Source organism: Zalophus californianus, chromosome 7 (genome assembly GCF_009762305.2).
Source record: "Zalophus californianus isolate mZalCal1 chromosome 7, mZalCal1.pri.v2, whole genome shotgun sequence".
Taxonomy (NCBI): domain Eukaryota; kingdom Metazoa; phylum Chordata; class Mammalia; order Carnivora; family Otariidae; genus Zalophus; species Zalophus californianus.
This window is the reverse complement of record NC_045601.1, coordinates 74,124,812-74,152,490: the sequence shown is the minus strand read 5'-3', so window position 1 is coordinate 74,152,490 and position 27,679 is coordinate 74,124,812. Positions and strand designations below refer to the sequence as shown.

The 27,679-nt window shown below is 35.9% G+C and overlaps 1 protein-coding gene across 6 annotated transcripts in view; it reads right to left on the bottom strand.

Annotated features, from left to right (window-relative positions):
• Positions 1–27,679, bottom strand: part of CEP162 (centrosomal protein 162) — a 99,854-nt gene that overhangs the window by 57,187 nt on the left and 14,988 nt on the right. For 4 of the 6 annotated variants that reach the window (XM_027604135.1, XM_027604139.1, XM_027604141.1 and 1 more), the window contains exons 4-12: positions 24,313–24,459; positions 23,768–23,951; positions 21,002–21,069; positions 15,854–15,969; positions 14,098–14,128; positions 7,725–7,838; positions 3,434–3,625; positions 2,777–2,858; positions 1,549–1,590 (exon numbers count right to left, since the gene is read on the bottom strand). In XM_027604135.1, the coding sequence (XP_027459936.1) occupies positions 1,549–1,590; positions 2,777–2,858; positions 3,434–3,625; positions 7,725–7,838; positions 14,098–14,128; positions 15,854–15,969; positions 21,002–21,069; positions 23,768–23,951; positions 24,313–24,459 (976 nt within the window). The remainder of the gene's footprint in view (positions 1–1,548; positions 1,591–2,776; positions 2,859–3,433; positions 3,626–7,724; positions 7,839–14,097; positions 14,129–15,853; positions 15,970–21,001; positions 21,070–23,767; positions 23,952–24,312; positions 24,460–27,679) is intronic. The other 2 variants (XM_027604138.1, XM_027604140.1) reach the window with 2 other exon arrangements.

Here is a 27,679-nt window from a genome sequence, read left to right as displayed (position 1 = left end):
GTCCTCTTCACACTTAAGGTTATTGTTCTCAATAATATACAGATAGCTGCAACTGAATTGAGAGGAAAAAAAGAAAGAAAGAGGGACAAGCAAAGCAAATACTTAAAGCAGTTTTAAAACCTCTGACTAGCAAACTGACTTTAAATGTAGTTACTGGCACATGGGACTCACTGGAAACTAATAGATCAGAAGCCTACTAAACTTTTTGAAGGAACTGTAATGACAAAGAAACTACAACCATATTTATAAAACAAACAATAACAGCCAAAGACTTATTTGGGAGCCTTAAAACCACCTGCAGGCAGGAAGTGGACTAAGAAAGGAATGCATCCTCCAGGACAGGCACAGCCTCCCCACAAAACCCACTTCAGTTGTGGCAAGAGTGTACATATTGTTGTAAGGCCTTTCCCGTGGATTTCAAGGTTGCATTATTTGCTGTATTTTCCTCATATTTTTCCCATCTTAATGGGAGTATTTGTTGCAGTTTCACTATCATATACTGGATGGGGGTGAGGAAGTAGAGAACTTGTGTTTTTAATTCATTGATTAGTAGACAGTGAGGAGCTACATTCAAACCTGTTGGGAAGACTGGAAATCCTGGTCTTTTAGATGGACACAGTTCTGAATGGGACTTTGGGCTGTCTGCTTTGGGGAGGGGATAGTGGGTCTGTGTATGAAGAAGAGTAAAATGAATTATTTGGTTATTAGAAGGGTAGATTCTGGTAGAGACTAACTAGATGCCTATCAAACTCATTTAACTATTCTTTCTGAGCATATAAGCAAATCCTATTTCTTTCTGAGCATATAAGCAAATCCTATTTCCCAGCCTCTTGGACCTTGTTAGCTAGATGTGATAGTTCTTACCAACAGAATGTGAATTGAAGTGATGTAATACTTCTGTGTTGAGGCAGTTAAAAGGAATTGTGCCAAATTACCTTTTTTCTTTCTTTATCAACTGGCTGGATGAGGCTGTGACAACCTTAAAACCATGTGTTGATGACAAAGTAGCCCGGGTCCCTAAATGACTATGTGGAATACAGTCCCATCCCAACCCCACTGACACACATGGGATTATGATGTGAACAAAAAATAAATTTTTGATGATGCTTAGCTACTAAAATTTTAATAATCCTAGTAGCCAGGATTATTTACTCTTCAGTTTACTGAAGAGTTTTCAGATATGTATACTAAAGTTTATACTATTTACATTTCCGTAATGATTGTTCCGCCTTTAATGTAAGTATACTTGTTTTTAGACCTTAAACAAATGAAAAAAATCTCTACTTAGAAATTACACATTAGTAAAATGATTCCACCTATGCCAACAAAGACACAAAAATACGTAAGCACATCTCTTCATTAATACTAACATAGCCCCAAACAGCAATAAGTGAGAATAATCTGCCCTTGAAAACATACTAACTAGTGCTGCAGATTAGTGGAAGAATACTAGACTTAGCAAGGAAGTAGACTGGCTTCATTGCCTCGTTTTCTCTCAGATGGAACAAATGTAGAAACAGGATGAGAAATCACTGCAAGTGGACTTACATGATGAGGATGTAGTATAAGGAGGGACTCAAACTCTGTCTGCTGAAAACACAAATGAACAAATGAATACATGGAGGGAATGACAGGCTTCTCACAGAAATATTTCATGGAGAGCTAAGATCTGACAGTGTTAAGTGTTTAAGCACATGGACTTCTTGTGTTTCCTGGTTATAACCATATGATCTTGAGCAATTTCTTACACTTCTTTTTTTAGGGGGAGGAGTGGAAGGAGCAGAGGGAGAGGGAGAGAGAGAATCTCAAGCAGACTCCATGCCCAGCGTGGAGCCCAACGCGGGGCTCGATCTTACAACCCTGACATCATGACCTGAGCCAAAATCAAGAGTGGGACGCTAAACCGACTGAGCCACCCAAGCCCCCCTATTTAACTTCTTTAAGCCTCAGTTTTCTTATCTATGAAACGGAGATGATAATAAAATATACCACACAAAATGGCTATAAGATTAAGTGAAATCTAATATGTAAAGAACTCTGCACAGTACCTGGCCCACAGTAAGCATGTGATAAAAATGTTAGCTGTCATCACCACCACCACCACCATCTCCATCACCATCATCTGGTTCTTGTGAGAGCTCCACCATTAAACTGGTTTACCTCAGTTTCATCACTTGAATGATGCAGATAAAGATGCCTGCCCTATTTGTTATGATGGATGTGACACAAACGCAAAGTTACTGTGATGTGCTACTCTGTGTGCTGGAGAATGACAGCGAGGTCCCACGAGCTTCCATTAAAATGTACTGACGCCTGCTGCTCTTGTGACCAAAACACTTACCTTGTAAAAGGATGGCTGGTCTGTGACTAAGTGCAAAACTAAGTGGTTTATAAAAAAGCAAGTCTACAATGCATAGAGAATAAAATTCATGGTCCCTCTCACTGTTCAAATCAACTGCCCTGAGCTATTTAAAGCTGAAAGGATTTTAGTTTTCAGTAAAAAGCCATCAGACTACTTAAAAAAATGGCAGCATTTTTTTTTAGTGGCATCTATTTAAAAAATATATATTTTTTTATTTTAGCACTAGAAGAATTTTGATAAACTGAGTAAGAAGTACTAATAAGAAGAGAGCAGTGACTCACAGGTAGACTCATATAAGCTATCCGTTAATCATTTACTAGGAATGAGTATGTAAAAGAAATGACTAAAAGTTTCCAGTAACAAAACAATAAACAAACAAACAACCTGCACAATTCATTCCAAAAACCCTCATACCTGACAGGTTGTACATCAAAACCACTGACACCAAAGGAATCTATTCTGATAGGTTTCATCAGCTCCTCTACCGTGGGCAGATCTAAGAGGAAAAAAAGTTAAAATAGCAACCCAAAAAATCATGTGAATTGCTTAATTTAAAGTCTAATCCCACTAAGATTACATTTTTTCTGACTGACAGAGTTCACAAAATGGCATATACAATAAACCCAGTTTCCCACTATAAACTTACTTGTACCAAGAAAATCTCCTGATTTATATATGAATATATATATATATTTTAATGTATCTAACTATACAATATCAAAAATATGTGCATGGCTATGTCCATACATGCACACACATTTGTTAAATATATTTCAGTTGATTCCAAAATACTGTTCTCTATTTAAAAAATAACTTTAGTATAGAAAAGCATAAAATAAAGTGAAAACACTCAGGTGATTTCCTAATTTGGCCAAGGCATACTGAAGGAGGAATTGAAATTTTATCCCATGTTCAGCTCTAACTTTATAGTTAAACCACTGATTCCCAAATTCCATTTTAACAAACCTTTTAAGTGAAATTCAGAGACCGAGAAACAATCACTACAGCAACCTGCACTGGAATTATACCACACTAGAGACGGTGTGGAGAGGGTCTCGAGTTAACTTTTACCAGATTCTGTAGTAGAGATGTTTTTAGAGGACTCTTCATTTTCTTGAGGATAATCTTTCACTGAGCTCTTGATATTTTCCATTGCATTACTCTCAGTTCTTTGCTCGTCTGCATCTCCCAAAGAATGGGCTATCTGACAATAAGCCTGATGGAGAGCTTCAATGTCACTATTGCTTTGTCCATAAGAAACACCTGTTGGAATAAATGTCATCTCCAGTATAATCACACAAATACATGAAAGACAAAAAACACCAGTATCATCCCTTAATGTGTTCGGAATGGTGAATGAGGCTGGTGGGACAACAGCAACATTATAGAGTTAAGTACAACCCTTGCTAATATGGAGCTATAGCCTAACAGTACAAAATCAGAGCAGGCTCAATAACTCTTTAGCAAGTTGAGATGTGTCCTGACGCAGGAACTGTAAATAAACTCTGACTCCACTAGTTATTGCCTTCTCTTCTTACTATCCTTAATCAACCCCATTACACTGGATAAAACTATTCCCAAATCTCCTAAGCTGACAAAATCTTTCAAGGATTCTGTCTCCCTTACCACTACCACTCTCACTCTTGCATTCTCTCTCTGCTTCCCAGTGCCACCAAGTATCTTGTAGTCTGCATTTCTTCAACTGAAATTCACTCCCCTAACTTTGCGATCCAGTATGTGTTCCAATATCCTGCATACACTGCCATAATCAAAAGCAATTTTCTAATAGTCAAATCTAGCCATCTTTAATTCTCTCCAACCCTGTGAGACATCTGACACTGTCCTCTTCCTGGGACCTGTTTCTTCTGTATGGCCTCTTCTTGTTCTTCCCACCACTGTGATGGCCACCTCTCCATCCTTTTGTGGATATTTCACAATATTTCGAAATATTTAATATTTTGAAAACCTTACCATCCTTTATGGTAAATGGCTCATCTCACAGTTCCATCTTCAGTCCTCTTTTTTAAACCTCTCATTTATTTATTTATTTTTGAGCTGGCGAATTTCATCAAGACCCTTAGCTCAACTGTTACCCATATGATTGTGACTCCCAAATCTATGTCTTTGTCCTTACCTCTTTTCTAAATGTTAAACTTTCTAACAGACATTTACACTATAAGTAAATCAAATCTAATAGATCCGCACCTGAATTAATTATATTCCCCAACAAAAGTTGTTCTACTACAAGCATCTTAGCTAATGGCATCACTATTCACCCAGTCATCCAAAACAGAAAACCTGATGTCATCATTCACTCTTCCTTCCCTATTAATCTCCTCCTTCTCCCACCAATTAATAAATAAATTCTGGAAAAAAGAATTTGAAGAAGACTCTAATGATAATAATGATTTAAAAATTTTTAAGTATTTTTCTTACTCATTTTGTACCTTTCATTACTAACACTGGAATTTTTAAAATTAGAGAAAAGAATAAAAGAGTCATAGAAGAGTGGGGGGAAAAGGAGAGAAATAAGGTAAGTAGTCTCCTCTTCTGTTAATACCCATGATTAATTAATTAATGCTTAAGAATAAAATTGTAGATATAGCCTCATCAGTAAAGGGCTGACTTCTCTGCCTTTTACATGAAAAAGAGAGGATTCTATGTAGTTATTTAATATATTATTACAAGTCAAAAGCTCCCTAATTTTTCTACTTTAGGGAGTTGAGAAGCGTCAAATCCTACACTGCAGAGGCAAGATCTGGTTGTGAAGCAATACTGTCATCATGCAGCATAGCACAAAATGGTACCTACCCAGGAGACAAATGAAAATAAGCAAAAGGCTAAATCTGACCTTCCAACCTTTCTAATACAATAAAGCACAAAGAATTTCAAAAGTGATACCTTTTTAAAAAGATGATCTTTGACAATGTATCACCTAAACCGAGGTTGCTTAATACTTAAAGAAACATTTTGTAAAAAAAAAAAAACAAAAAACCAAAACAAACCACAAAACAACCATCTGATTTTTCAGTTCTTAAACCAAGTTCAGATGCTGATTTGAAGCTTATCAGGTGTATTTTTGAAATAGTAGGTAAACTCAATACCCCACAGCCAGTAAGTATTTATACTGTATGCCTTCAAGTTTTTTATTATAATTTCTACCATTAAACAGAGGATTGCTATAAATAAGTGGTAAGAACCATATAGTGCTACTGCTTATTGAATCTTAACAATATACTAGGCATTATACATTATCTGAGTTGACCAACACAAGGCCTCATTTTAAAAGATGAAGAAACAGGCTTAGAGGCATTAGTTGTCCAGTGTCACACAGCTGATAACTGGCAAAGCTGGGACTATGAGTCCAAGGCTATATATGACAATAAGATCATACTTACTATCTTCCAGTAATAACAATCAAATTATTTCAGAGTCAAGAGCATTTAAGAAATAAGACCAGAACACTACAGCTTTATATAACTGCTTGAATCATCTTAGTAAGAGTTTTTTCATTCAGTAATACATTTTTTTTCTTATCACCTACAGCAGTGGTTTTCATACCGTGTTTTACAAAATCATAGTTTCTCGGAGAAAATCATAGGTTCTACAGATGTTTGACTGAAATTTCATCTTAAATCGTGCTTTAAAACATAAAAATAGAAATTAATCTGCACACTCAACTGTGCTATTTAGGCAAATGTAATATTTTGAAAACCATCAGAGTGATAACTTTTGTTTCCTTTGTTTTCATGCACATCTTAGAATGCAGCTCCTCTGACTATCCTGTATGTATATGCATTTCCTATAATGTATCACTGATTAGAAAAGCTGTTAACTCTATATTGGTCTTTTATAAGAATTTGTGTTGGCTGACAACTGTGCATGTAGGGTGACTACCATAGCACACACACACGACATGTACTTGAACAGCAGTAAGACTGAGGAACATGTGCTCAGCACATGCTTTCATTACGGCGAATATTCAACTGGGTAATAACAAGTAAATGAATAACATGACTCAATGGGAAAATTCTGTTGTAATTTTTTTACCCTCATAATTATGTTTTTAAATGGAAGTGGATGAAACAAGACAGTGGTGACTTTTGGAACAGCAGTGACTAGAAATAAGATCTTGAGTGGACTTTGTGGTTTTGGTCATGCTTTGTTTTTTGATCTGGTTGCTGGTTACATGGGTGTGTTCAGTATATGAAAATTCATCAGGTTGCACTATTATATACATGAACTTTCTGTGGGTACACTATACTTCAATAAAAATGTAAGAAAAATAAAAAATAAAATAAAAATAAAATACAAGCAGATGTTTAGAGTTGGTTAGTGATTTATCATTTCTATTGTTCTTTTGTTCCAAATGTTGGAATTGGTTTAATTGACCATACCAGTCAATTGAGACCTGCAAAGCAAGCTGATTAAAAATTTCTCAGCTGCCACTATTTATGTAGTAAACCAAGAATATCTTAATATTATACAACAAAAATAAAATATACAAACATTCCACAGGTCTGACGATGATATAAGAATATAACAAATGTCTAAAACTTCTGATTTTAAAAATTTCAAAAGACCCTTATTGTTCTCACCAACTTTATAAGTAAATGTAATAAATGTAAATGTTTATATTTATACTGATAAAATACACAGAGAGTACTACATGAGATTTCATTTGGAGGTAAGGATTCCACTGCCTTAATAGTTTGAAAAGGCATTGTCTTAAAGATCTTTATATAACTTTTTGAAAAGTCTAGATGGTCCAAGGCATTTTGGAATTTTGGAATGTGATTTAGCCTTCTCCTACAAGAGGGAACAATAGAAAAGCAAAGTGAGACTGAAATCTCATTTCTCCTACATGTTCCAAATTTAACAAAATACTCTGGAGGGGCAGAGAAAATTAATTAATATTCACTATAGTGCTATACTTTGTATCAACAGCATTCATTCATTAACAAATCTTTATTAAACATACACTTTACTTGGCCTACTAGCATTAAGTGTCACCATTGGCAAGTTCAGATTATTTAAGTTGTCAATAATGGTAAAAATGTGGGATTAACATTTTATTGTTGGGGTGCCTGGGTGGCTCAGTCGGTTAAGCATCTGACGCTTGATTTCAGCTTATGTCACGATCTCAGGGTCATGAGTTTAAGCCCCACACTGAGCTCCGCGCTGGGCACAGAGGCTGCTTAAGATTCTCTCCCTCTCCCTCAGCAACCCCCCACCAAAATTTTTTAATTGTTGATATAGTTATTATATATATTATTATATATTATATTTATTTCTCTAGAAATAAAGTCAACTAGTCTTAAACTATTACATATTTAGAGAATAGCCAGTTTTCTACCTTTACCTGTTCCTGTCATTTCATTATCAGCCATTTCTGGCAGGGCCTCCGGCTTAGTTGCTCTATCCTGTTCATCAAGGTTGACCTCTGCAACAGAGTCTAAGGAATCAAGCAGCACCACTAGAACAATATAAAAAAAAATTAGAGGAATATAGAGACATTTGTATGGTTCCTTCAATGTAATATTTTCAATCACATATAAGCTGTATAAAAACAAAGATAAATATTTCCATATAAAGAGCATATAACCATATATATGTAATAAGCATGATTACATTAACATGCATAACTATGCTTATATACGGGTATAATGTACATTTACATGTGGAATGCAAAGGGCCTGTGAAAAAGAACAAAAAAGCAATATTCTTCCACCCTCAACTTAACTGAGGCATAATTGACAATTAAAAATTGTATATATTTAAGGTGTACAATTTGATGTTTTCATATGTGTACACACTGTGAAATACTGACCACAATGAAGCTAATTAACATATCCATTACCCTATCTTTTGGTTTTGTGTATGTGTGTGGTGAGAACACACATTTCCCCCTCTTATCAAATTTCAATAGCAATAATATTAACTATAACCGTATTGTTATACATTAGATCTCTAGAACTTAATTATCCTGTATAACTGAAACTTTGTACTCCTTAACTAACATCTTCCCCAATCCCCCTCCCCTAGTCCCTGGTAACCATCATTCTACTCTCTTGTTTCTACAAGGTTAACATTTTTAGATTTCACACGTAAGTGAGGTCACGCATGGGTGAACAAGACTAATACCATCTTGGACATATCTGCCGTACCTGTTCTATGACCTGAAACCTTCTTGAGCACAGCTGCCATCCAACATTCTTTCCTTCTCCTTTACCACATCCTTAAGTACACCCTCAGGGCATAGAGTCCTTGATCTGCCCCGGAGATAGGACTATGACCCACACCTATTCTTAAACATTGTCCCCTTGGGTAGTCCCTCAGCATGTACTCCCAGCCTCTAGGGCTATACAGGCAGGTACGAAGGGAAGTGGGGTTATAGAGATCTACTCATCTTGTGGTGCACAAAACATGCTTCTGCCTGTAAATTCCCTTAATAAATCACTTCTTGTCAAGCTGGACTTGTTGGCCTCTTCCTTCAGCCTTAGGACTCCTTTGGCTTTTGAAGTTTGATTTGCATATACTTCCCTTTCACAGAAAAAGTCGTATCTGTCTTTCTGCATCTGGCTTATTTCACTTAGCATGATGTCCTTCACAGTGTATTATTACATGTACTACATTTTCTTTATCATTCATGTGTCGATGGCATTTAGGTTGTGTATGTATCTTGGCTATTGTCAATAATGCTGTGAAGACGGGAGTACAGATAACTCTTCAAAATATATATCCAGAAGTGGGATTACTAAACCATAAGGTAGTTCCATTTTAAATTCCTTTCGGTAACCTCCATATGGTTTTCCATAGTGGCTGCACCCATTTACATTCCATCAACAGTGTACAAAAGTTTCCTTCTCTCCATGTCCTCACCAACATGTTATTTTTTTGTCTTTTTGATAAATAGCCAATCTGACAGGTAGGAGGGGGATATCTCATTTGATTTGCATTTTCCTGATTTGTGAAGCTAAGCATTACATGTGTTTGTTGACCATTAGTATGTCTTCTTTTGAAAAATGTCTATTTAGGTCTTATGCTCAGTTTTAATTGGGTTATCAGGTCTTTTGCTATTGAGTCTCACATATATATTTTGGTTATCAACTCCTTATCAGAAATATGGTTTACAAATATTTTCTACCATCTATAGGTTGCCTTTCCACCCTGTTGATTGTTTCCTTTGCTAGGCAGCATTTTTGTTTGAGGAACTCCCATTTGTCTATTTTTGCTTTTGTTGCCTGTGTTTTGGGGTCATATTTAAAAATTATTCCCTAGTGCAATGCCAAGAGGCTTTTTTCCTATGTTTTCTTCTAGTTATTTTACAGTTTCAGGTTTTTATATTTAAGCCTTTGGTCCATCTTGAGTTGACTTTTGTATGTGGGGTGAGATAAAGGCCTAATTTCATCCCTCTACATATGAGTGTCTAGTTTTTTAATACCATATACAGGCATAACTGAGACACTGCAGGTTCAATTCCAGATTACTGAAATAAAGCAAATATTGCAATAAAGCCAGTCAGATTAATTTTTTTGGTTTCTCAGTGTATATAAATGTTATATTTACACCAAAGTGTAGTCTATTAGGTGTGCAACAGCATTACATCTATAATAGTGTCCATACCTCGTTTAAAAATACTTTATTGCTAAAAAATACCAACCACCACCTGAGTTTTCAGCAGGTTGTAATCTTTTTGCTGGTGGGGTCTTGCCTCAATGTTGATTGCTGCTGACCGATCACAGCGGTGGTTGCTGAATGTGGGGGTGGCTGTAACACTTTCTTAAAGTAGGACAATGAAGTTTGCTACATCAATTGGCTCTTCCTTTCCCAAATGACTTCTCTGCAGCATACAGTGCTGCTTGATAGCATTGTACCCACAGAACTTCTTTCAAAATTGGAGTTGATCCTCTCAAACCCTGCTTGCTTTATCAACTAAGCTTATGTAATATTCTAGATCCTCTGTTGTCATTTCAACAGCCTTCAGAGCCTCTTCACCAGAAGATTCCATCTCAAGAAACCACCTTCATTGCTCATCCATGAGGCTCCTCATCCTTTCAATTTGACCATAAGGCTGCAGCAGTTCAATCCCATCTTCGGACTCCATTTCTAATTTTAGTTCTCTTGCTATTTCTACCACATCTGCAGTTACTTCCTCCACTAAAATCTTGAACCCCTCCAAGTCATTCATGAAGGTTGGAATCAACTTCTTCCAAACTCCTGTTCATGTTGATATTTTAACCTCTTCCTGTAAATCATGAATGTTCTTAATGACATCCAGAATGGTGAATCCTTTCCAGAAGGTTTCAATTTACTTTACCCAGATCCATCAGAGGAATCATTATCTTGCACAATGATAGCCATATGAAATGTATTTCTTAAATAGTAAGACCTGAAAGTCAAAATTACTCTGATCCATGGGCTGCAGAATGGATGCTGTGTTATGAAACATACGCATGAAAACAACATGAATCTCAACATACATCTCTATCAGAACTCTTGGATGATCAAGTGTATTATGATGGCCTATCTCAGTTTTCAACATGCCTTTCTCACTAAGCTTCATCATTTCTAACTTCTGATTTAAAGTGAAAGACATGTGACTCTTCCTTTTACTCTAACACTTAGAGTCACTATTGGGTTCTTAACTGGCCTAATTTCAATATTGTTGTGTCTTGGGTAATAGGGAGGCCTGAGGAGAGGGAGAGAGATGGGATAACAGCTGGTCAGGAGAGCAGTCAGAACACAACATTTATCAATTAAGTTTGCTGTCTTACACAGGCATGGTTCATGGTGCCCCAGAACAATTACAAGAGTAACATCAAAGATCACTAATCACAAATCACTATAACAAATAATGAAAAAGTTTGAAAAATCGCAAGAATTACCAAAATATAACACAGAGACATAAAGTGAGCAAATGCTGTTGGAAAAATGGCACTGATAGGCTTGCTCTATGCAGGGTGGCCACAAACTTTCAATTTGTAAAAAACTCACTATCTGTGAAGCACAATAAAGCAATGCACAATAAAACAAGGTATGCCTTATTAAGGAGACTATCCTTTCTTCATTGTATATTCTTGGCCCCCTTGTTGAAGATCAGTTGACCATAGATGTGTATATTTATTTCTAGGCTCTCTATTCTATAGTCTCAATGGTTTTATATGTTTGTTTTTATGCCAATACCATACTGTTCTGATTACTATAGCTTTGAAATATATTTCCAAATCAGGGAGGGTGATGCCTCCAAGCATTGCTCTTTCTCAAGCTTGCTTTGGCTATCTGGAGTCTTTTGTGGTTCCCTATAAATTTTAAAATGGAATGCCACTAGGATTTTGATAGGGATTACCTTTGTAGACTTGCAGATCACTTTAGGTAGTATGGACATCTTAACAGTATTTCTTCTTCCAATTCACAAGCACAGGATGTCTTTCCATTTATCTGTGTCTTCTTCATCAATGTTTTCTAATTTTCACTGTAAAATTCTTTTACTCTGTAAATTACATTTTCTACTGTCAACTAACCATATTTTTTTTTGTTAGCTTTATTGAGGTATAATTGACAAATAAAACTTCAATATATTTCATGTGGACAACATGATGATTTATGTATACATTGTGAAGGGATTCCTATGACTGAGTTAATTAATGCATGTATCACCTCACTTTTTTTTTTTGGTGAAAACACTTAAATTCTACTCTCTTATCAAGTTTCAATTATATAATAGTTACAACTGTATTCACCATTTTATATAGATTCTCAGACTTTATCTTATAACTGAAAGTTTGGACTTTATTATTAACCTCTCTTGATTTTCCCCACCCCTCAGCCCCTGGCAACCATCATTCTACTCTGTTTCTGAGTTCAACTTTTGTTTGCATGGTATCACTTATAGGTGGAATCTGTAAGAATCTTTGTCTTGCTATTTCACTAAGCCAAGTCCATGTATGTTGTTGCAAATGGCAAGATTTCCTTTATTTTAAGGCTGAATAATATTCCATTAGTATATATATATCACATTTTCATTCATCCATTGACAGACATTTAGGTTGTTTCCATACCTTGGCTATTATGAATAATGCTGTAATGAAAATGGGAATACAGACATCTCTCTGAGATAATGACTTTGTTTTCTTTGGATATACCTATCCAAAAGTGGCACTGCTGGACCATGTTAATAGTCCTATTTTTAATTTCTTGAGGAGTCTTCATACTGTTTCCCATAGTGGCTATACCAGTTTATATTTTCACCAACAACAAGAGTTCCCTTTACTCCACATCCTCACCAGCATCTTACCATTTTGATAATAGCCATCCTGGCAGGTGTGAGGTGTTACCTCACTGTGGTTGTTAATGGAATTTCCCTGATGATTACTGAAGTTAAGCATCTTTTTATGTGCCTATTGGTCATTTTTGGCTATTAAGTTGTATGAGTTCCTTGTATGTTTTGGATATTAATCCTGTAATAGTTATGTAATTTGCAAATATGTTCTCCCATTTCACAGAATGCTTTTTCATTTTGCTCATGGTGTCCCATGCTGTGCAGAAGCTTTTTAGTTTGATGCAATCCCACTTGTTTATTTTGGCTTTTGTTGTCTTTGCTTTTGGTGTGAAATCTAAAAAATTGTCACCAAGACCAGTGTAAAAGAGCTTACCCCATATGTTTTCTTCTATGGGTTTTATAGTCTTAGGTCTTATGTACAAGTGTTTAATCCTTTTTAGTTCAATTTTGTGTACGGGGTTAGATAGGAGTCCAGTTCCACCTTTTGCATGTGGCTATCCAGTTTTCCAAACACGATTTATTGAAGAAACTATTCCTTTCTTCACTGTGTGTTCTTTGTGCCATTATCCATTACTAAGTGGCCATATATGCATAGGTTTATTTCTGGACTCTCCATTGATCTGTCTTTTTAAAATGCCAATACCATACTATTTTGATTACTGTTCCACTGATCTATGTGGTTTTTTTAAATGCCAATACCATAATATTTTGATTATTGTAGCTTTGTAATATATTTGAAGTCAGGAAGTGTGATGCCTCCAGCTTTGTTCTTTTTTCTCAAGACTGTTTTGGCTATTTAGGATCTTTTGTGGTTCCATGTGAATTTTAGGATTGTTTTCTCTACTTCTGTGAAAAATACCTTTTGAATTTGATATGGATTGTAATGAAATCTGTAGATCACTTTAGGTAGTACAAACATTTTAACATTAATTCTTCCAATCAATCAGCACAGAATACCTTCTCACTTATTTTTGTGTTCTTCAATTTCTTTCATCAATATTTTATAGTTTTAAGTGTACATCTCTTTCACTTCCTTAATTTATTCTTAAATATTTTATTCTTTTTCATGTTATTGTAAATGGGATTGCTTGCTTTCTTGTGGTTTTCTTTTCTTGAGGTGTCTTTGGTTTTGGTGTCAGGGTTAACGATGGCCTCATAGAATGAGTTTGAAGAATTCCTCTTCTGTTTTTTGGAAGATTTTAAGAAGGATGAATTCCATCTTTGAACGTTTGGTAGACTTTACCATACTGCCATCTGGTCCTAGTCTTTTGAAAATGAAGTATTCTTACATATAACAGGAATTATTCAAGACAGGCATAAGGTACATATTGCTGAGAAAAATCTGTAGATTTTAATTCATTAGAGATATTTAAAAACAAAGGAAGATAGTAACTTATTCAGAATTATTTAGATACAATTTGAAGAGACCAATCTTTTCCCACCTAATACTTACCATTGGCCAGCATACCAATTTTCTCTTCTTCCTAAATTAAAAGAAAATAATATGATTTGAAATCAAAATTATGTAAAATGCCCACAATGCAAATAATAGCAAAATCTGAAAACCAGTGTTTTACTCCATTATGAAAAAGTCAAGAAATGTACTTTCTAAGTTTCTTTCATCACCCTCATTCACTAATAATTCTATAAGACTGAGAACATAGCTGTGAAAGAACTTCTAGAAGTTTCTTCAGAATTGTAGCAGCAATTACCAATCCCTTTAGGCCTTTAAAAGCTTTGTTTAAAGTATCTAGATGCCATTTGCTCATCACCTTGCTCAGAAATTCTATTTTTTGAACTCCAAGATAACATGGATACTTCACATAAGATTCTTGCTATTGTAACATCAATCATTTTTCTTTTATTGTTCAAAATTAATGATCAAATATAACTTGTATTCTGTTTCACCTACATTTTGAGAAACAAAATTTTCAAAGAGGCAGGCCACCAAATGGCAAGATAGTTGAAATTTGTCAAAATTATAAGTTCTCTAAAAAAAATTGTTAAGTTCCCTTATAGTAAGTTTTATAATTAGTGTCACCTATGTTCTCCACTTGGATAGGCAATGTGTACATTTACACTGACACATTTTTATGCAGGCTATATTTTCTTTATATATCAAACCACTGTGCCTTCTACTGACCTATCTTTCATAAAACATTTAAACTGCCATATTCCAAGTATAAATCCCATTAAGCTTCTAAGGATAACCAGATCACATTAATCTTCATGTATTTCTAAAGGTTTTCTTTTTTTTTTTTTTAAGATTTTATTTATTTATTTGACAGAGGGAGACATAGCGAGAGCAGGGACACAAGCAAGGGGAGTGGGAGAGGGAGAAGAAGGCTTCCCGTGGAGCAGGGAGTCTGATGTGGGACTCGATCTCAGGACCCTGGGATCATGACCTGAGCCGAAGTCAGACGCTTAACGACTGAGCCACCCAGGTGCCCCTCTAAAGGTTTTCTTATTTTCCCCTCCAAACTGAGTGATGTAGAGACACCCAGTGACAAAGCACAAGGTATATTTAAAAATAAGTATTTATTAATACCTGGGTAGCCTTTCTTACTTCTATTTAGACACCTATGGTTTCATACATATTTAAAACATCTAGTCTTAACATGCAGCCACAAAAGAGACCTCACTTGTACAGATCAAGACCAACATAACAAACAGTAATTATCCTACTAGTTAGTTACTATTAAATAGCTTCAATGGTAAGTTCTGTATGTCAGGCATTATGTAGTAATACACTTAAGCCAGTATTTGTGAGAACTGGAGTACAGCAACAACTGAATATGAACGGAATAATTTAATTCATGATCTTAGCCAAGTTAAGTTTCAGACAGTAATGTCACTGTTAGCATAAATACTGATTGTACTTCCCAAGGACAAGATCTACCAAAGAAAATGTAGCTTAATATACCTGTTTAAAATTAGATTTGAGATTTCAATTAGAATTTTAATTTCTAAAACTTAAAGAAGTTACTTGCCAAAAAGATCCTTTAAAAAATCAATTGCCATATTTCATTAAGATTTACATTAAATTGACATCCTAAATTAAGAAAATGTCTGAGTGTTAAGAGACTTACAACTTTACAACAATGAGCAAGACAATGACAAACTCCATACTTTGAACTCTTCATATAGTGACAGTCAGCTAAGGTGATGACAGAAGTTTCAAAATTGTCAAATATATAATTGATGTATACCTGTTTGGGTACGTGTAGTTTTTCAGATTTGGGATTTTCTTTGGTATTAGTCTCTTCTTGAGTAGTCAAAGGTGCATCAATATCCTCCTCACCTTCAAAATCATCACTGTAATTTTCTGAAGAAAATAATTTTTAAAAAATACAAGGATCACACTATCAAAAAAGTCATATTCCAGGAAAAGACTGTTGATTTCCAAAGGAAGGAGTCTGCATAAGAGTATTTTATTGAAATATTACCATAAGGCTATCTTTAGAGGATATACTTTTTTGGGGGAAGATTTTTTGTGTGTGTGAAGATTTAATGAGAATTCAATTCATAAGACTTAGGTTTACTTCTAGTTATAAGAGTTTTAAATTTTTAATCTTTTATATTATTAACTAATAAAACATTTCTAGAGCTGTCCAAAAATTTTTTTATTTTTAAACCAAAGTTTAATGCTTATTTTTTAAAGACAAAGTCTCAAATAGCTTACTTACAAAAGATAGCACTTCTGTGAAATCTTGACATTCTTAAACAAACGGTTGGATTTGCTTATTTTTTTAAAGTTGATTTTTTTGGTCTCTGTAGGTATCTCTAATGTAAGCCTGAAACAGTACTTATGAAAGCTCTATCTCTAATCCTTCCCTCAGGTAAATACTGGCTCTATATGATCTCTATTATTTCCCAATCCTGGGCACTTCTCAGCTTAAATCCCCAATTATACCTCAATGAATTTACACCAGAAGGGAAAGGTGTGTCCATGTTAATATGATGCCATAACACTACTTACGGGGAAGGTGGGGTAGGGGCTATCTGGCCAGGGTCTCTAAGCCAATTTTTAACGTGTTGTTTATAGCCCTTAAATCAAAAGACAGAGATCTGTGACCTTTTCAGAGTGGAAACCATCATTTCATAAATAAACACAATCCTAATTGTATTTTAAAAATTAGATCACATTCAGAAACAGGATGGCTTGATGTAAGAAAGATGTACGAAGTACTGCAGAGTCTGCTCTGGAATAGCTGTCTTTTCTTAGAATGGAGTGCAGAACCTGAGTGCAATTAATAACGAAAGTCTGGGAATGAATTTGAGAGGGCTTACGAGTTAACAGAGATGGTCCCAGTGACATCGACCTACAGAAACATCTCCATTTTAGTTCATAAGGAAGACAAGGTGGGTATTGTACCTTAGGTAAATAAACTACCTTAGTTGGTTAACTACATCGGTATCTATATTCTGAGGCTGAGAAGCTCACCTTTGTTTCTCTTCCGTATGAGAAAGAAGAGTTTCGGATTTTCTAAATATCAGCAGACATAATTAAATTCACAAAACAGTTATCAAGATATTATTTTGTATTAGACATACTTCTAGGTGCTAAAACCAATATAACATGATTAAAATTCTAATGTCCTAGGTGGGAATCACTGAATTTTAAGTAACCTCAAAGATCAGACTTATTTAAGTATAGATGATGAACAAGGAGAGAGGAAATATGGGAGGCTATGACAATGAACTTAGACAACTACATGGGATTTGAGAACTACTTGAAATCAATGGAAAGGGAAGTAGTATTTGTGTGACTACAAAGAGGCAGTGTAAGAAACAGTTTAAATAGTACAGTATAGTGCTTAAAAGCATGACTAGGAGCCAGAAGGCTTGGATTTAATTCCTGGTTCTACTACTTTCAGCGTAGAAACACTGGCAAGTCACATACCCTCTCAACCTCATTTTTCCCATCTGTATAAAGTGGGGATGATAATAGTACTTATCTCAAAGGACTGCTGAGAAGATTAAAAGTTAAAGCGCTTAGAACAGTGGCTTGTGGGGCACCTGGGTGGCTCAGTCATTAAGCATCTGCCTTCCGCTCAGGTCATGATCCCAGGGTCCTGGGATCGAGCCCCGCATCGGGCTCCCTGCTCAGCGGGAAGCCTGCTTCTCCCTCTCCCACTCCCCCTGCTTGTGTTCCCTCTCTCACTGTGTCTCTCTCTGTCAAATAAATAAAATCTTAAAAAAAAAAAAGAACAGTGGCTTGTATATAATATTCCCTATTTATAAGCATTAGCCATTATGTTTAGTAGTAATAATGACTTTCGTTAGTATTATAACTAGTGTTGCATTTAATCTAAATCATAAGTTAATAAGGCCAAATATTATTTCTGAATGGGAAAAGTGCTAATGTGTATTTTTCAATATTGCATTTTGTTAACTGTATTTTGTAACTGAATAGTCTAGAGGCAAATACTGTAACATACAAATGACCAATCCCTTCTCTAGGAATTTGTCATGAATAAACTAGATTTGAGGTAAGAAGGAAAAGTCACTGGAAGATACAGACAGAAAGGACACAGCAGAGAAATGAATGGAAATAAAACAGCATATCAGAGATTTCAGAAACATCGAGGCCAATTAAGTTTATAAAAATCTACGAATAAAACCACATTGAGAAGGTGGTTCTCATATGACAAATCTCAGATAATATGCAGGCTCTTCCATATTGTTTTGGAAAACAATGAGGGTATTAATTTGCTGTGTTCCAACCTTTTTGGGAGGAAGATGTTGTACATTCAAGGTACTATTTCTATTATTATATTCCCTAACTTTATAACTTGAAAATGTTATTTGCATAAATAGAAGTTTTTAAAATTGAGGTAAAGTAAATAAAAGTCAATATAAAAGATCTGAATGATAGATTTTGGAGATATTTTTCATTCTTTGTTGGAAAATTTAGCTGCAAATTTAAGTATGATCCAACCTATAGGACTTTCTCCTCTACTATGTTGGATTTCAAGAACTTTGCAAACAACGAGTAAACTGGACAAAATATATGAAACAACTATTTACAGACATTGGACAATTGGCAGCACAAAACTGTGATTCCTAAGAAAAGATAAACAAGTGGGGTGAGCCCTACAGTTACTTGAAGGTACATAAATTCAGGATTGTTAAGCAGGGAGGGGGAGATCAGGACAGTCTCACTGTGTTAAGGTGACAGAGATAAGAGTTCAGAAAGGCTGAGCTGATTAGAAGTTGCAGGGCAGTAACAGAGGAAACACTTACGTAGAAATACAGCTCTAAAGATCTACACGGAGTCTCCCTGAGTCTTTGCGGAATACTAAGCCATATTTGTATAGTTTGAGCAACTGGAAAGCTATAGGCTAGAAAATTCACAGGCTTCACACAAGAAAGAGAGACTCTGGAGTTCTAACCAGCTTGAGTGGGAAAAAAAATCCTCATTGTTTAGTAGGGTCATTCAGTAGAAACCTCAGAAAGGCCGAGCCTTAGTACTAGTGTCAAGCTGTACTAGGAAAGGCTACTCAAGACTTCCCTTAACAAAGCATAAGAAAAGCCTTGGAAGGATCAAGCTAGCAAGGTCAATTATCTGCCAGAACAAAACTCAACACTTTTTATAGGGGAAAAAAACAAAATCCAGACACTCAACAATATAAAAATCTACAATATCCAACATCCAATAAAAAAATCACAAGGAGAAGCACTATTCAATAGAAGGAGACCCAGAAATGCACAAACATTGGGATCAGGAGAATATACTAATGTTAAGGACTTGGGGGGAAAAAAAACATGAGAAAAGATACAAAAGAGATTTAAAAAAACTGCAAAATGAACTTCTAGACTGAAAGAAAAAAAAGATTCAATGAATTAACAGAAGATCAAAGGAAAGAAGAAAAACAATCAGTAAACTTGAAGACACAGCAGTAAAAACAAGTGCACAGAGAAGAAAAAAGCTTTAAAAAATGAAAGAGTCTTTAGTGACCTACGGGACAAAAAACCATCTAACACAATTGTGATTAGGGTCAGAAGGCAGGGGATGAGAGAAATAATATTTGAAGAATTAGTGAGTGGACAAAACATATTTTTCATTTTGATGGAAACTACAAATCCACAGATCAATGCTCAACCACCTCCAAGCAGGATAAATACAAGAAAAGTCACACCAAGATACACCATCATCAAACTGCCACAATACCAGGCTAAAAATCTTAGACACAGATTTCTGTGTAGGGGGTCAGCATCCCCAACTCCCATGTTGTGCAGGGGTCAACTGTATTTGAAAGTTGCTAAGACAGCAGATCTTAAAAGTTCTTATCTCAAAGAAAAAATGTTTTTCTTGGTACTGGTTATAGATGTTAACTAGACTTGTGGTGATTTCACAGTGTATTAAAGCAGTATGTTGTACACCTGAAAATAATATAATGTTATATATCACTTATACTTCAATATAAAAATTTTTTTAAATTCATTTTAAATAAGAAGTTAAAAAATACCCTCAAATCTACAAAGAATACAAAAAACTGGGAATGATAAATATGTGGATAAATGTTTTTACATGAATATACATTTTTTATATTCCTTAAAAATTTTTTAGACTATTAAAAGCAATATTAATTATAATAATAATAGTAACAATAATACATCCCAGGGTTTTAAGATATATAGAAGAAAAATGTATGACAAAATAGCAAAAAGGTTGGGGGAGTTTACTGTTTTTAAGACTCATATAAAGTGGTATAATGTTATTTGAAAATAGACTGTATTCAATAAGATAAAGATGCATGTTATGAATCATAGAGAAACTTAGAAAAAAAATACAACAAAGAGGTACAACTAACAAGCCCAAAGAAGGGATAAAATGGAATGTTATAAATACTCAATCCAATAGACTGCAGGACGAAATCAACACAACCACCAAATGGCCAAAGAGTAAAAAACCATACCAATGAATATATTTTTATAAAGGTAGAAACATTTCAATTAAAAGTCAGAGATTGTTAGATTAGACAAAAAAAGGAAAATCCAGCTATATGCTAACTATTAGAAAATCATTTTAAATATAAAAACAAGGACATGTTAAAAGTCAAAGGTAGAAAAAGAAATACCTACTGAGCTATGCTTTAGAGACATTGGTCCTGGCTCCATAGATTCCTCTAGCCCTTTTCCTGTCTTCCTAATTGGTCCACTGCCCACTCCCAACAAATGAGGCAGCAGTGCACTTTCAATCATTTCTTAGCAGCTCAGACTGTAACATAGGCAGTTCACTCTACCTGATCAAGGCTCTTTCAAAGATATGGTTTTACTTTTATTTTTCTATCAATGTCTTTATTAATAGTTATATTATCTAGTATTGTACATTTTTAAACCAATGAAATTACCTGCCAATTCTTCATGTTTCGATTCATTCTCATGTTTATCTTCACTTAGTTCTATATTAGCTTGATTACTGAAAGAAAATTTACTTAATTAATTAATTTATTTAAAAGATTTTATTTATTTATTTGACAGAGAGAGACACAGCGAGAGAGGGAACACAAGCAGGGGGAGTGGGAGAGGGAGAAGCAGGCTTCCCGCGGAGCAGGGAGCCCGATGCGGGGCTCGATCCCAGCACCCTGGGATCATGACATGAGCTGAAGGCAGACGCTTAACAACTGAGCCACCCAGGTGCCCCCAAATTTACTTAATTTAGTATTAAACGTTAATAATACATTTCCATGGATTCTTTCACATATATTTTTTAAAAATCTCTAGCATTATACTTTTCTTCTCAAGTACTCTTATTTTAACAAAAACTAAAAATCTGGGAGTTATAAAGGAAATGTTTTGAAAATAAAGGATCCTCATAGCCTAACTGAAGCTATCAAATTAATACAAAGAAAAAAATGCCATAACTTTATACACAAATACACACAATTTTATACATAAGTGTGTGCATTTACATGTCTCAGGGCCCAGATATCCTTTCTACACTAAAGATTAGGAATTGACCACATGAGACCCAATGAAGTCTACATGGAGGCCAGAAAAAAATGTCAGGTTCAGCATTTACCTGTTAATAAGCAATATAATCATGACATAGAGGCTGAATAGGAACCTTAAACCAATAAAATCTCAGAAAAGTAACAAAGGAGCCTAAGCAAATTTTAATTATATTGGGTTAGTTCATATACTGCTTTCTTTCAAACCAAGGAATCCACCCTTTTTTCAGTCTATCAACCCTGTCTTTAGTGAGATTATCAGCAAATCCAAGAAGCTATAACTATAATAATAACAGCAGCAACAATATTCTATACACAATGTTATTTAGCACTCTGACTCGCCTGTCCTAAAGCAGAAATATGACTAGTTAAGAATACTGTTAAGAAATAAAAAGGGGCACCTGGGTGGCCCTGTCGTTAAGTGTCTGCCTTCAGCTCGGGTCATGATCCCAGGCTCCCGGGATCAAGCCCCGCATCAGGCTCCCTGCTCAGTGGGAAACATGCTTCTCCCTCTCCCACTCCCCCTGCTTGTGTTCCCTCTCTCGCTGAGTCTCTCTCTGTCAAATAAATAAATAAAATCTTTAAAAAAAAAAAGAAATAAAGAAAGTTAAGAAATATTACAAAGGGGCCAAAACTTGTAGCCAACTTGTGTATACTTAATCTGTGTTGCTACTACTGGGAGAGGCAATCACCAAGGGCCCTGAGTGTCCCTGCATGTTCTTGTGGGGTACACCAAGAATACAAAGCACAAACCTCTCTTTCCTAGGTTATTTCCCAAGATTGTGTTTGCAGAGTGCAACCCTGAGAGATGAGGCAGTATCTCCTTCCAGAAAAGAAGCAGGCTTATTTCCTCTTACTATAAAAGCAATGGATTCCCCAAGCTCAGTGCTCGTCTCCTATAAAGCAACCCACTGCCCATGCAGATAGCCATCATGGACCCCCCATGTTGCCTCCACATGGTTTGTGGAGCATGGGGGAACTGAGGTAAATAAACATGAAACTCAGATATGGCTTTTATTGTGAGAAATAAAGTCCTTTGTTTCTGACCCAGGAATCTTGTGTCTATTGTCAGCATCCATAAAACGAGCAGGGTAACTTGTTAGCTTACAAACAGGGTAAAAATCTCAAACCCTACAAAATTCATGAAAGTCACTGTACTGCTTTATCCATGGTCTGTAAGAAACCAAGCATTCTAAGGAGGCCAGGTACTCTAATAACAAGAGGTAATGATTCTCCTCACCCTTAATTTAATTATAGTTTGGTGTTCTTAAAATCTTGAAGTTGTAATCTGGCTTCCATTTATAATTTTTTTTTTTTTAAGATTTTATTTGAGAGAGAGAAAGAAAGGGAGAGATCACAAGTAGGCAGACAGGTAGGCAAAGGGAGAGGGAGAAGCAGACTCCCCACTGAACAGGGAGCCCGATGTGGGACTCAATCCCAGGACGCTGGGATCATGACCGGAGCTGAAGGCAGCCGCTTAATGACTGAGCCACCCAGGTGCCTCTCCATTTATAATTTTAAAAGGTCAAAGGTCTACTGTACTTACAGAAGGCCAGCTCAGTCAACTAGTAGGGTTTTCAGGATAAACAAGGTTTCCTGATAATCATCAGGGTCAACCATATACAAAGGGAGGACGGAGACAAAACCTGTCTTGACTCCCTGGTTCACCCTTTTATTTTTTTCTCTGAGTTTATGACAGCTACCTGAACTCTCTTATTTACTTCATCTGTGGAAAATCACTTAAGAAGCTACTTTCCTAGTAAGGTCTTTTTGCAGTGCACCATTAGTCTCAGTAGCATCACACGCATGACATTTCAGATACCTGGATGCAGAGTGGGCTCTTAAACACAAATCAACATATTCCATTCATATATTAGGGAAGCCAGGATCAAACAATGAACATAGAAAAGAGATAAAAATAAGGGATGCTTGGGTGGCTCAGTCGTTAAGCGTCTGCCTTCGGCTCAGGTCATGATCCCAGGGTCCTGGGATGGAGCCCCGCATCGGGCTCCCTGCTCCACAGGAAGCCTGCTTCTCCCTCTCCCACTCCCCCTGCTTGTGTACCTGCTTTCACTATCTCTCTCTGTCAAATAAATAAATTAAAAAAATTGAGAGAGAAAAATATAGAAATCATTTAATGATTAGTTGATATTGTACATACATTACCTATGTAAAGCTTTAAATTGTGTGGAGTCATTAGAATCCAGTTCCTTATTTAATCTTGAATAATCAATGGAAGATGTTAAGCCTTCCTCAAGCCTGGCAAAAAATTGCTCTTTTTCTTCTTGTTCTTCTAATGTGTCCAATTCCAATCCAAGAACACTATGATTGAGTTCAGAAACTACTATCTCTAAATGAAAAGGACAAATATACCTTATTAATAGGCAGAATTTTGAATTTTGATAAAATTTGAATGATGCATTTATTGATATTAGTAAAATTTAAAAAATTTAAAACATACTTTACTTAATCTCTCACCCACTACATATAGACTCCTATTCATAATCAGTATGTAAGGTTATAAGGCTTCCCTCAAGATCTAATTCTAAACCTTCTAGGAAGGTATTAAGAATGTCTACATGCTTCAGTAAAGGAGGGCCCTAGATACAGGTTAGTTCTTATAAAAATTTTAATTAAATTAATAGTATAATTATAGTATTTAATTAAGCACAGTAATTAATATGTCAACTCGTATCCCTCACGTTTCTTACCATTTGTTTCTAAGCTGTCAATACTTAAGATAGAGGTTCCACTGCTCTGAAGAAACTGAATCCTTTCAGCAGACTCTGCTTCTATTTCCATAATAGGCTGAGAAGGCCTCTTTGCTTTCAGATAGCTTACATTTGTTCCAAGCAGTCCTAGGGATGGGATTTAAGATATAGCTGGATATTTATGTTCAGAAAACTGTTCTGACCACTATGTATTAACCAGTAAAACTGTTATACTTTTTTTTCCCGTTATGCTAATTTTGTAGACAGAAGCTACAAAATAAATCTGGTCTATTAAATAAGAATCCATCAGACCTAAAATTCACAAAAGAAAAATTGTAACACTATTTATCTGCATTGTATCTTAATAAATAATCTCAAAAGTTTACATGAGACAAAATTTTAAAAATTACTTTGAAGCACAATTATTTAATACAGTATACCATGCCACTTTAAAGAGTATCCTCTGCCTTATGTGAAGGAAGAATAGGTGAACTAGAAAAGGGAGACAACTCCAGGCAGGACGGAGACAAGGTACAAAGGGTCAGCAATGGGAGGGCAGGCAACACTGGAGGATGCAAAAGGCCAGTGAGGTTGAATCTAGAGAGTGAGGGTGAGTCCGGGTGGAAATGAGCCCAGAGCAGGAGTCAATGGTCAGACCAGGCCAGTACTCATAGCCATGGATAGCATTTTTCTCTTTATGCCAAACACACTAGAAAACACTGAAAAAGCTATACAAAATTCAAAATTTGTCATAATAGCATATATTTGTTATAAAAAAGTGAAAAACAGAGAAATCAAATAATTACATTGTGTATATATTAAGATTAGAAGAATATCACTTTTGCTTAGAAGGAAGTCTTTTTAAGAAGTCAAAAATTCTGGAAATAAGACAAAACCAGAGAGGGAGACAAACCATAAGAGACTCTTAATCTCAGGAAACAAACTGCGGGTTGCTGGTGTGGAGGGGGGTGGGAGGGATGGGGTGGCTGGGTGATGGACACTGGGGAGGGTATGTGCTATGGTGAGCGCTGTGAATTGTGTAAGACTGATGAATCACAGACCTGTACCCCTGAAACAAATAATACATTATATGTTAATAAAAAAAAAAAGTCACAAATTCTGAACTGGAGGGTTCAGAGAAATAAGTCAATCAGAGAAAGATAATCATATGCTTTCACTCATATGTGGAATATAAGAAATAGTGCAGAGGATCATAGGGACAGGGAGGGAAAACTGAATGGGAAGAAATCAGAGAGGGAGACAAACCATGAGAGACTCTGGACTCTGGGAAACAAACTGAGGGCTGTGGAAAGGGAGCTGGGTGGGGGGATGGGGTAACCAGGTGATGGGTGTTAAAGAGGGCACGTGTGGTGATGAGCAATGGGTGTTATACACAACTAATGAATCGTTGAACACTACACCAAAAACTAATGACGTAATATATGTTGGCTAATTTAATTTAAATTTAAAAAAAAGAAAAAAAAGTCAAGTTCTGACTTCAGTTTCCTAATTAGTATCCTCCTGGAAAGGATTCCAATCTATTTTTTTATGGCTTTGTGTGAATAATGGTTTTATAGATCAAATAATAACTTAACTTCCATGGTTGCAGAAAATCAAGAGACGTTATCTATAGACACTTCAAATGAAAAAGTGCATGCCATGGTTGGGGTGCTGTTGTGGTGCCTATGTGGGTCTCACCTTGGCTCTGAAGCTGGACCCAGGGATGTGACCCATACTAACTGAGCTCACAAAAGACTAATGACCAAAACCCAGATCCAATTTAGTTATTCATAATGAAGAGTATGACCAGTAGAAGGATTTGATTGTTTCATCCTCTAGGTAGAACATTTCATCCTTATGGCAATTGAAAGAGAAAATTATAAGGTTGAAGTAGCTCAATGTTGATGTTTAATGATGTCTAAGATTGGGGCGCCTGGGTGGCTCAGTCGTTAAGCGTCTGCCTTTGGCTCAGGTCATCATCCCAGGGTCCTGGGATTGAGCCCCATGTCCGGCTCCCTGCTCAGTGGGAAGCCTGCTTCTTCCTCTCCCACTCCCCCTGCTTGTGTTCCCTCACTCGCTGTCTCTCTCTCTGTCAAAAAATAAATAAAATCTTTAAAAAAACAAATGTCTAAGATTGGTAATGCATTCCTCTCCTCAAGAGGGTGTTTACTTCCCCCTCAGAAGCTTCTACATTCTTGATGGCAGGAATCCTATCTTGTCTGTATACTAGTGCCTAGTATGCCCAACACAACATGAACTCAGCAATATTTGTGATTGAACCAGGGACCAGAATATGTCCTTGAATGGAGAAACCCTCTCCTCAGTATTTAAATGGATGTCGTCAAAGTTTGCTTCTTAAATATCCTTCTTTGAATCTTTTACTAATCAAATCCATTCTGATTGATAAATTCTTTCTTAAAAATTAATACCTTTGGTCAGGTTACATTCAAGTGTTGGTCCAGGACCTAGTCTTTCCCTTTGGGATGAGTATGCACATTCTATCTCTGATTCATTACTTTCTAGAAAGAGACTTTAATGCTAATTAAGCCTCAAATCTTTGTGAACAATTCCAATGGTACTTCATCATGTAATATTCTTTTCAAGCACCAACAGGGAAAAGATTCTAAAAAAGAATTCTTTGCATGCAAACTTTAGCACTGTTATGTGGTTGGGGGATTTATGAAAAAATGCACTGCATTTTTCAATAAGGCACTTCCTTATTTATAGTTTTAAGAACAGAAAAACGACTATCAAATTTACTCTAACATTCATTTATTAAATACATTTATTATTTATTTACTGTTGGGGTCAGGCGATACAAACAAAAAGAAGTGTTTCCCGCCCTCACAAAACTCCCAACCTCAGGCGTAACCCTACAGGTAATGAATGTCAGCACAATGTGTAAGTGCTATTGTGGTGTTTTGAAATCAAAACAAAGAAGAAAATAATTATGCTGAAAAGGGAGCTGGAAGAGTTAGGAAAGAAAGATGAGAAAAGGCAGTCTAGGGGTGAGAAAGCATGAGCTAATGCCCAGAGGCACAGAGTCAATGATGTTTCCAGGAGACAGGGAATAACTAAGTATAGCTGGGGCACGGGAAGCTAGAAAGGAGGGTCCTCTTCAGATGATGCAGAGCCTTAGCAGGCACATTAAGGAATTTGGGCTTAATTTCATGGGGAAAAACAAAAGCTATGGGGCAAATTTCCCCCCTAGGATAGAACAATCCTCTAAGTTTATAAAATGCTGCTTAATGATCCATAAATAGTACAAACCTAGGTTAAGAGAAGTAGTCTAGGGTTCCTTATGGATACGGCAGTATCATATACAGCAGTTATACCAAAGCAAATACTCCAGAGAGTACTTTTCCAT